The sequence below is a fragment of the Anneissia japonica genome, unplaced genomic scaffold, assembly GCF_011630105.1.
Source record: "Anneissia japonica isolate Jap-2015-1 unplaced genomic scaffold, ASM1163010v1 scaffold4695_len98069_cov149, whole genome shotgun sequence".
NCBI lineage: Eukaryota > Metazoa > Echinodermata > Crinoidea > Comatulida > Comatulidae > Anneissia > Anneissia japonica.
Window position 1 is genome coordinate 55,594 of NW_022726865.1, and position 10,857 is coordinate 66,450.

The 10,857-nt window shown below is 32.9% G+C and overlaps 1 protein-coding gene across 3 annotated transcripts in view; it reads left to right on the forward strand.

Annotated features, from left to right (window-relative positions):
* Positions 1 to 8,008, forward strand: part of LOC117113365 — a 16,196-nt gene extending 8,188 nt beyond the window's left edge. For all 3 annotated transcript variants that reach the window (XM_033256673.1, XM_033256674.1, XM_033256675.1), the window contains 3 exons: positions 375 to 425; positions 802 to 849; positions 3,583 to 8,008. In XM_033256673.1, the coding sequence (XP_033112564.1) occupies positions 375 to 425; positions 802 to 849; positions 3,583 to 7,622 (4,139 nt within the window). In that variant the 3' untranslated portion in view covers positions 7,623 to 8,008. The remainder of the gene's footprint in view (positions 1 to 374; positions 426 to 801; positions 850 to 3,582) is intronic.
* Positions 8,009 to 10,857: the final 2,849 nt, after the last annotated feature.

Here is a 10,857-nt window from a genome sequence, read left to right on the forward strand (position 1 = left end):
TTTAAAATCATTTTTTTCTTAAAAAATAAAATTTGCCAGGACTTGGGCTTTAATAAACTGGTAATTAAATTATTATGTTAACACAATTTAACTCCAGTTAGGTTGAATGTAAATTGAGTTCTATATAAGACTGCTCTTTACCCTCAGCCGTGTCATTGTGGCCTGTGTTTGAGTCTTTGTACTGCCAATAAATAAATTTACATTAAATGTTATTTTATTTCTACTTTAATATCAAACAACAGGTAGTACATATTATTGTTATTTTTGTTACTGTTATTATTGTTATTATTATTATTAATAATAAGCTTTTAAACCAGAAGTAGAGGTATTTTTAAACCCTGGAAAATTGCACCTATTGTTTTGTTCTCTTACAGGTAAATCAGGGAAATCAAAACGACCAAGAAAAAGACGTATATGTGATGAAGGTTTGTAGTTAATAATGAAATAACGAAACATCAATATGTTGATTTACATATAATACAAGTGTAAGTGCACTAATTGTTTACATTATGTGGGGAAAAACAGCGACTGTATCAAAATATTTGAATGAATCAATTTTACATTGACTTTGAATTTGAACCCAGGGCCTACTGATTACCATTACTAAAGGCTCCATGTATACTTCCTTGGATTTTCCCATTAGGTCATCACAAGAGTAGCTTATGTACACAAGTGCATAAATGCATGTTAAATTGCTGTACTACTCAAAAAAAAACTATGGACTGTACCTGATATACTGAAAATTACTATTGCACACTATTGTTTTGCTGTATAATGCCAAGTGGGTTATTCTCTTTGCAGGCAAGTCAGGAAGATCAGAACTGCCGAAAAAATTGACGTTGGATGAAGGTGTGTAATATATTCAATATAATATTTATTAGCATTATATTGACATTTCAATACAAATACATCCTAATAAAACTAAATTTACAGATAAGTTATAGAGTAGTTAGTTACATATTGCACACTAGAGAGTAGATAAGTCACATGGTTCACAATATGGATATAAATGTAGATGACAGGTGTATAAATTTATTCCCATATCAAATTTAATATTAACATTAACAATGAAATTAACAAAGTCTGCTAGGGGCACTGAAGACCTCCACCCAGGTATCAGTTACATGAAAGCATATTTTAAAATTTAAGATATTGCTTCTCCAGTCAACAGTTAGCTCTACAATACAAAACAACATTTATTGGATTCACTTTTGCATCATTTGAACACTCGATGTTCGTAATTACAGTATATAGACCTAATTAAATGAGATACAAGTATATAAAATACTTTATAATAAAATAAAAGTTTATACAGGTCACCTAGTTACACAGAAGACAAGAAAAGAAAATACAATAACAAAAATTACAGTAGTACAACAAGGTCCTAAATTAGAATTGCCGTACAGATAAATAAATAAAACAAAAAATAAAATCATTGGTATCAAGAAATAGAGATAATATTTTTTCAATGCAAAAGTGCTATAAATGTCATTGCGTTCTTTCCTAGCATTAATTATAGTTTGCAATATTTATCAAAATGTTTACTTGTTAACTCTCATCTAACATTACTTAAACAATTCACAATTTGATCTAATGAGACTAAACCCAGACACACAGTGCGACGATTGATGAATACCTTTCTTCTCACAGTAATCGCTTGATTATGTGACATTCTCTGCTGATTGTTAGTGGCAGCCTTAGTGGATTAGTAAAAACGAACAGTTGCGCATGCTTTGTTGCGTTGCATTTTCTATGGAATTGACTTGGCCAACGACTGGCACTGTGTATGCCTAGTCTTTGTTTGTAATGTGTCCCTTCTTTTTCACTCTCTGTTGAATAATAATAAATAATATTTATTTGGACCCACTTTCAGCAGCAGAACACTTACATATTTGATTACAAGACAACATCAAATTAAGTATGAACAGTAGCATAAGTAAAAAAGTAGAATAATAAGATAAAAAAAACAACTAAGAAGTAGTTATTTTAAGTTTGATGCTGCATGTCATAAAGAAAAACAAGAATAACTAAAACTTTAGTCCAACTCAAAACAGCTTATATTTATTCCTTATTTATGTTTTTCAATATATCTTCTCACAAGTAAATGGACCGAGCTTTTCTTCCAAAAAATTCATGATAGAAACTTATTTTGGTTTGCGGACAGTAAATACATAACTACTCGAATTATTCCAAACATTACAAACCTTTTTTGGAAAGACATGTTATATTCATGGGCATCGTATAACAAAATGTTTAAGAGTAATATTAGAAATGAAATAGAATTACAAACACAATGTCTATGGAATAATGATGATATAATTGTTGATAATAAGCCTATCATGTATATGAAACTCTTCAAAAAAAGAATAGTTTTTGTTAATGATATAATTCATAGAAACGGTAGATTTTATACACTAGAAGAGTTGATTGATACTTACTCTGTCGATATATCATTTCTAGTGTATGAAGGAATTAAACAGGCAGTGAGAGACAGGGTCATATATGAGCAAGCATAATATAAGAAAATTCACAAGCGCCCAATGCTATCCAATTTACCCTAATAATATAATTCAATTACAAATTTCTAGAAAGGGATGCAATTTTTTTTACAATACTCTGCCCAATTCAAAATTTACTAAGTTGCCGTGTAATTCCAAATGGGAAAAAATATTAGGCTTTGAGCTTACTGACAAACAGTGGGAAGTGTTTAATATAATACCAATCAAATGCACAGAGAGTACGAATCTGAAATGGTTGCAGTATAGAATTATACATAATATATTACCAACGAGAAATTATCTCTATAGATTAAAGTACATTGACCACATTTTTTTGAGATTGTGAAAAAATATATAAGATATGGAAAGGTTTGGAAAGCTGGATAAATAAAAACCTTCAAATACAATTACAATTTTCAAAGGAAATGATAATACTTGGAATGAATGGGAAAAATAATAACTGTATAAATGTTGTTATTATATTAGTAAACGAAATTATCTATAGAAATAGTAAACAGAAAGTATTACCATATATAACAAATATAAAGAGAGAAATTGTTAGATACTATAATATTACAAGATAAATAAATAATGAATATTTAAATGTTTCAAGTCATGGTCTTCTGGTATATAAATAGTTCACCTAACGTAATGGTACAAGTTTTGAATATGAAATACAATATTATATTTTCACTAGTAAAAGAATTTATAAAAATGTTCAATGTTGTTATATGTATACTACTCTAAGTATTGAAAAAAAGGGGAACTTATTTAATTGTTTTTGTTTATTTTCATTTTGAATGTAATGTATGATTAAATGAATAAAATGGTAAATAAAAAAAATATATTATATATCTTCTTTCATAAACTGGAAAAACCTGAAATTGTTAAAAATTCTGATTTCTGTGTTTTAGAAAACATTAAATATGTGGTTGTGCATAAAAATGAATAAATATTAATTAATACAATACAACACAATAAGTGTAATTTAAAATGGATGTTTGTTACTAATAACTTAAATCTTAAAATATTTCTGTATGAGATAGATAATTGCAGAAATATGTTTTTTTTGACTGGTTTCCAGATTTAATTATCAAAGAATTTCTGACAAGAAAGCTGAAGCAATTGTATCAGGATGTTAATCAAATGACACCAGCAATCTGGCATAGACATCATAGAGTAGATATTGCTGAAGTATTCACACAACTCATCTTACTGGAATCCAACAGGAAAGACAAAGAAGAACCAGATGAATTCAAATCAACATGTATAAGAAAGGAAGGTAGACCCACATCTTTAACAGAGGTATTAGGTATCATTAAATCAAAAGATTCATGTAAGGTATTAATAACAGGAGGAGGAGGGATGGGCAAGACTACACTTCTGAAATATATTACTTATAAATGGGCTACTGATGATTTACATGCCTTTGCTGGTAAATTACTGTTTCTGATCAATATTGGGGACATTAAAACAAGTACAGATATCTTGGAATTAATTCTAAAAAACATAGCTACAAATGAATTAATTCTTCAGCACAACTTGCCGACTAACTCAGTTGAAAGATTTCTGCTCGATAATGCTGATGATATAGTTATTTTGTTAGATGGATATGATGAGTTACACAAAGATGCTAAGGACCCTATATATCTGTTCAAAGGACGTGAATTAGAAAAAAGCACTGTGGTGATAACATCCCGACCTGACTACACAATTGATTTGATTAAATGTTGTACTGTACATATTGAAGTGAAGGGGTTCAGTAGAAGAAACATAAAGAAGTATATTCATGATCATTTTCATTCAATCAACAAATGTGAGTTGGGGGAATTATTAATGAAGGAGTTCAATCTTGTGTCACAGCGTGAACGTTACTGGGGTCGTAATCATAAAGAGGCATTTGAATTGTGCTCATCCCCACTGTTATTGCTTATGATTTGTACCATATGGGAACAAAAACAACATCTTCCAAATGACTTGTCAGATCTTTTCATCGAACTGATTTGTTGCATTTTAAGTCAATATAAACACAAGACGGATGATAAGATTGCAATTTTCCAAATTGAGAGAGTTCCAGAGCAGTATAGACTTGCTATTCTACTATTAGGAGAATGTATGTATGAAGGCCTAAAGGGAAATAAATTGTCTATTGACAAACATGTTTTATCAAATATGACAAAAAATATAGATTCTGTAGATTTAGCATTGAAAATTGGATTTGTTTATGAAAATAGCCCTTTTAATCCTGGTGATGTAAGAGAGATGTACACACCTCCACACAAGTTAATTTCAGAGGCACTAGCAGGTTTTTATTTGTCAAATCAAATTGAGGAAGAACATTTGAAATCTGATGAATATGAGGTGATAAGATCTAATGAATATTTAAATATGACAAGAGCATTTACAATAGGATTTCTAGGTGCTAAAGCTGGTAAATTGCTTAAACATTGGTTAGTAATCAGGGCTTCACATTTTTGGTTAATAGCACAATGTTTCACACATATAAAGGAGGCAAATGAAGAAGCTGTGCTACAGGAATTGGATAAAAACATGTCCACTGAAATGAAATCATACTGTAAGCAAATGCTTGAGACATACAGAAGTGCCCTTAAGGATGATAAAAGCATAGTAAGTGAGCATTTATATAAACTTATGAGCAAAATTTACACTAAGTATGAGAGAAGATCTGAAAAACTTGTGGAGAAATTTATATCGCTGTTAGATGCATCTAGTGAAGAGACTTTCAGGACATTATGCAGAAGTTTTGTACAAATCTTAGTTATTGTAGAAAGCATAAATTACGGAAACTCCAAGTTAAGTATATATGGAAACCGGTTATTTGAATATTTATCAAATTGGAAAAGTGAAAACCTTAATGTCCTTTCTGCTGAGATGAAATACCTCAACTTGAACTATGGTTACACTACTGTCCATTTAAACCATGTATTTAATTCATCATTCTTGATTCATTTGCTGACATATTCAAATAACCTCTCTTACTTACGTATCACTTCGGGTGAGCTTACTGAGTCTGTACTCAGTGTAGTTATCATTGAGTTACACAAAACTAATGTAAAGTTGAAGTTAACAGAACTTGATATTATGGGCAATGATCTACATAATATCGATGGAACATTACTAGGAAAACTATTTGAAATAGCTCCTGAAATAAATTACCTAAATTTAAGCAGTTGTAGTTTATCAGGTGATATTGTGAGGGCAATAATGGAGGAATGTGGTAGGATGAATGTAGTATTCTTCAACAAGTTTCTTCAACTGAAGGGCAATGACCTTTCAGATATTGATGGTAAGTCACTTGCAGAGTTAATCAGGGCATACACCTTACATTTCAAATGGAGTGATCATTCTCTTACAGCTGATAACCTACAAAATCTGATTGAATCATTAAGTGTTGTAAATAAAACATTGACTTGGCATTGGATAGAATTGAGTAATATTAACCTGTCTTCGATCAGTGGTAAAACATTAGCTTGCCTTGTTAAGTTCTCTCCAGACCTGATCCATATTGACATGAGTCATTGCAGTTTATCAGGCAGTATTGTTAATGAAATGATGGAGGAATGTGGTAGGATGAATGTAGTAGTGAAAGACAACTTGCTTCAACTGGAGGGCAATGACCTTTCAGATATTAATGATAAGTCACTTGCAGAGTTAATCAGGGCATACACCTTACATTTCAAATGGAGTGATCATTCTCTTACAGCTGATAACCTACAAAATCTGATTGAATCAATAAGTATTGTAAATAAAACATTGACTTGGCATTGGATAGAATTGAGTAATATTAACCTGTCTTCGATCAATGGTAAAACATTAGCTTGCCTTGTTAAGTTCTCTCCAGACCTGATCCGTATTGACATGAGTCATTGCAGTTTATCAGGCAGTATTGTTAATGAAATGATGGAGGAATGTGGTAGGATGAATGTAGTATTGAAAGACAACTTGCTTCAACTGAAGGGCAATGACCTTTCAGATATTAATGGTAAGTCACTTGCAGAGTTAATCAAAGCTTTTTTCCTTGATTATAAAGGTATTTTCAATTGGCTTGATCATTCTCTTACAGCTGATAACCTACAAAATCTGATTGAATCAGTAAGTGTTGTAAATAAAACATTGACTTGGCGTGAGATAGAATTGAGTAATATTAACCTGTCTTCGATCAGCGGTAAAACATTAGCTTGCCTTGTTAAGATCTCTCCAGACCTGATCTATTTTGACATGAGTCATTGCAGTTTATCAGGCAGTATTGTTAAGGAAATGATGGAGGAATGTGGTAGGATGAATGTAGTATTGAAAGACAACTTGCTTCGACTGGAGGGCAATGACCTTTCAGATATTGATGGTAAGTCACTTGCAGAGTTAATCAAAGCTTTTTTCCTTGATTATAAAGGTATTATCAATTGGCTTGATCATTCTCTTACAGCTGATAACCTACAAAATCTGATTGAATCAGTAAGTGTTGTAAATAAAACATTGACTTGGCATGAGATAGAATTGAGTAATATTAACCTGTCTTCGATCAGTGGTAAAACATTAGCTTGCCTTGTTAAGATCTCTCCAGACCTGATCCATATTGACATGAGTCATTGCAGTTTATCAGGCAGTATTGTTAAGGAAATGATGGAGGAATGTGGTAGGATGAATGTAGTATTGAAAGACAACTTGCTTCGACTGGAGGGCAATGACCTTTCAGATATTGATGGTAAGTCACTTGCAGAGTTAATCAGGGCATACATGGTACCTTTTTCCTCTTATTCTGTAGTTCATTTCAATTGGCATATTCATTTTATTACACCTGATAACCTACAAGATCTGATTGAATCAGTACGTGTTGTAAATAAAACATTGACTTGGCATTGGATAGATTTGAGTAATATTAAACTGTCTTCGATCAGTGGTAAGACATTAGCTTGCCTTATTAAGATCTCTCCAGACCTGATCCATATTCACACGAGTCATTGCAGTTTATCAGGCAGTATTAATAAAATGATGGAGGAATGTGGTAGGATGAATGTAGTATTGAAAGACAACTTGCTTCAACTGGAGGGCAATGACCTTTCAGATATTGATGGTTTGTCACTTGTTGGGGTTTTACCACCCTAATTATGATGGTGGTGATGATGATGCTGATGAAACTTTCAGTTGGAGTAATTATTTGATAACCTTGAAAAGCTGGTTGATGCAGTAGGTGAAAATATGACATTCAATTGGCAAGGATAGATTTGAGTGATATTAACGCATCTTCAATTTGTGGTAATACATTAGCTTGCCCTGTTAAAATCTCTCCAGACTTGATCTATATTCAATTCAATTCAACAAAACATTTATTTTCTTCCAAAGACACTTAAAAATACAAAATTACAAATACAAAATACAAAAATTGGAAGAAGGCCAGGTCCCGAGAAGTTGTTTGCAAAAACAAACATCTTGTGATGGGCAGGCCTGAAAAAAGATAAAAAAATAAATAATAAATTAAATAAATAAATAAAAAAATATAAATATATATAGAAAAAAGAAGAGAAAGCAGCTCAAAACAAAACAGCAGAATTTTAACCTCAGAAAGTTTAATAATTTGAGATTAAGTGTTTTTTCAGTTTATTAGAAAAGGCTCTGGCAGAAACAGCATTGGTAATTGAGAATGGTAGGTTGTTCCAAATAGAGGGGCCCGTATATCTAATGTTATGTTGGAAATAGTTTGTGTTGTGATAAGGGATGTGAATATCAGTTCTAGAACGTGTATAATAATTGTGAAAAGAGGAATTAGACATAAACATGTTACTTAAATGCTTGGGAAGGATCGAATGCATGATGGAGTATACAAATATACTTTGCTGGATTAAATTAATATCGTATAATTTGAGAAAATTTAGATTGGAAAACAGATGGGAAGAATGAGATTGTGGGGGAGAGCCAGATATGATCCTGATAGCCTTTTTTTTTTAAGAATTTGAAGTTTGTTGATGTTAGATGGATATGTATTGCCCCAAACAATGTTGCAGTAGTTAAAGTAAGGAAGAATGAGAGAGCAGTAGAGAATACGAAGAACATTACAGGGAATAAAGGAAGAGAGTCTAGAAATGAAGCCAAGGCTTTTGGAAATTTTACTCTCAACTTCACTTATGTGAGATTTCCATGTGAGTCCACTGTCTAAATGTACTCCTAAAAATTTTGCAGATTGCAGGTATTTCGTGATTGTCAATAAATATTTTGTATGCTGAAATGTCGATATTTTTTAGCCTTTTGGGGGTCCCAAACAGGATATTGACATGAGTCATTGTAGTCAAGGCAGTATTGTTAATGAAATGTTGGAGGAATGTGGTAAGATGAATATAGCATTGAAAGAGGGCATGCTTAGACTGGTGGGTAATGACCTTTCCAGATATTGGTGTAAAATCAGTTCCTGCGCTAGTAAAGGATAATATACCGTAAAACCTCGAATTGAAGCCCAATGTGTCTAATGTCGAGAAGAAGACCATCTCGAATTGAAGCCCTCTTTAGTTTCCAAAACTAGTCTCAAAAAGAAGCCCATCTCGAAAATAAACCCATGGGCTTCTTTTTAAGATTGTATAGGCTTCTTTTTGAGATGTAACAGTACATACACTGTATACAGTATATACACATTTCAAAGAAAGAAAATAAATTAAAAACACGCTGGTTTATAGGCCTACAGTAGTTTAGGTGATTTAATGCCGGTTAATACACTTAATTTTAGGGGAGGCCTGGCCCCACCCCCTAAACTTTTAACAATTTAACACAAATTGAGAAAAAAAAAGAAAATTCTACTCAACTTTAAGTCTAAGAATGACATTTCCAGACATACAGAGGTGCCATAATCATAAGTTTTCTTTAGCATGTTGGGGCTGAGGTAGATAAACCGTCCATCTGTGAAAGCCCTTCTCTTGGTTACCTCTATTTCAAATTCCTGGATCTGCCACTGTAAACTTTGATACCTATGTTATGAATCTTTTCAGCACATTTGTATAAAGGAAGGATAGCTTTTATACTTTTCATGTTTCTATACTTTTTTTCATGACCTGTTGAAATTATGCACTCTATGATTGATTAAGTTAGTCCGTCCTCTAGTCCGTTAAAAGGCCTTACCTTCTGGTGGGTGGGGGGAGCCACCAGGGATCTGCCCCTCGATCCCGCTGGGACCCCCCAGCCAACGGGCCCAGGCAGCGCATATGGCCCGCGGCCGCTCTCGGCGGCCCTGAATGTGAGTACAGTATATTAAAACCCCTCTTTTGCGGCAACCCTACACTCAGGGGACACTGCACCAACTCCAATTAAGGGAACACCCAATTAAGAGGAGGACTATCAGTATAATTGTCTAAATACTTTCCAGTTTTGTCAAAATTTGCCCTTTACTTATTAGAATGATTGTTCTTTGTTTCATAAAAAATGTGCGTTCATCCAGGATTTGAATGATAGTCTGAACCCTGATTTCTAAGTCATGTCTCTCTTCATGCTTTTCTTTGGACATCATTTTGTTCTTATTTTTACACACATTTCAAATCTACAGAATTATTACTGTACAGCAGTGTTTTACTGATACTGTATTATAAAGGTATCCTCCCACTTGGTCGAAATCCCGTTTGTCGAAACCAGGTTTGCCGAATTTAGCCCACTTTGCCGAATTTAGCCCACTTTGCCGAAAACCCAGTTTGCTGAATCCAGTTCACTGAAAACATAAAATCCCAGTTTGCCGAAACCCAGTTTGCCGAACCCAGTTTGCCGAATTTGAATTTTGTCGTCATTGTCGTACAAAAGCGCAGCACGCTACTTTTTGAAATAAAATGTAATAAACAGCAATTATGTAGGCGAAATCGAATGTAAACTCAGACTTAACTATTTTGAACTAAATGTAATAACGGTAAATATTGTAGGCGAAACCGAAAGTAAACTCAGGCTTAACAACCACAAAAAAATAGTTAAAACCATCACAAGGGCTTCCTGTTGCTCACCACTTTAATTTACCGAGCCATACTATCAGTGATTTATTCTTTATAATCTTAGGCACCAATTTCAAATCTACTACTGTACTAAGGCTAGAGGACTGGGCGGATACCCCCGGGACATTTTCTAGCCTTAGTAGATCTGAAATTGGTGCATAAGATTAACTAGCCTTAATCACTGATAGTATGGCTCTTTAATTTGAAATAGTGAGCAATAGGGAACATGCTTCACTATTCCAGCCTAAAAATACATTCTTCATATAATGTTTTTAGGCATCTACTGATTGATGACCACCTGATGAAGGGCGATGCCCGAAAATGTTTGTGTTTTTACCATTAAAAGTTAAGGCTACTCTACACTTTTGCTTTATGCGTTTTATTAC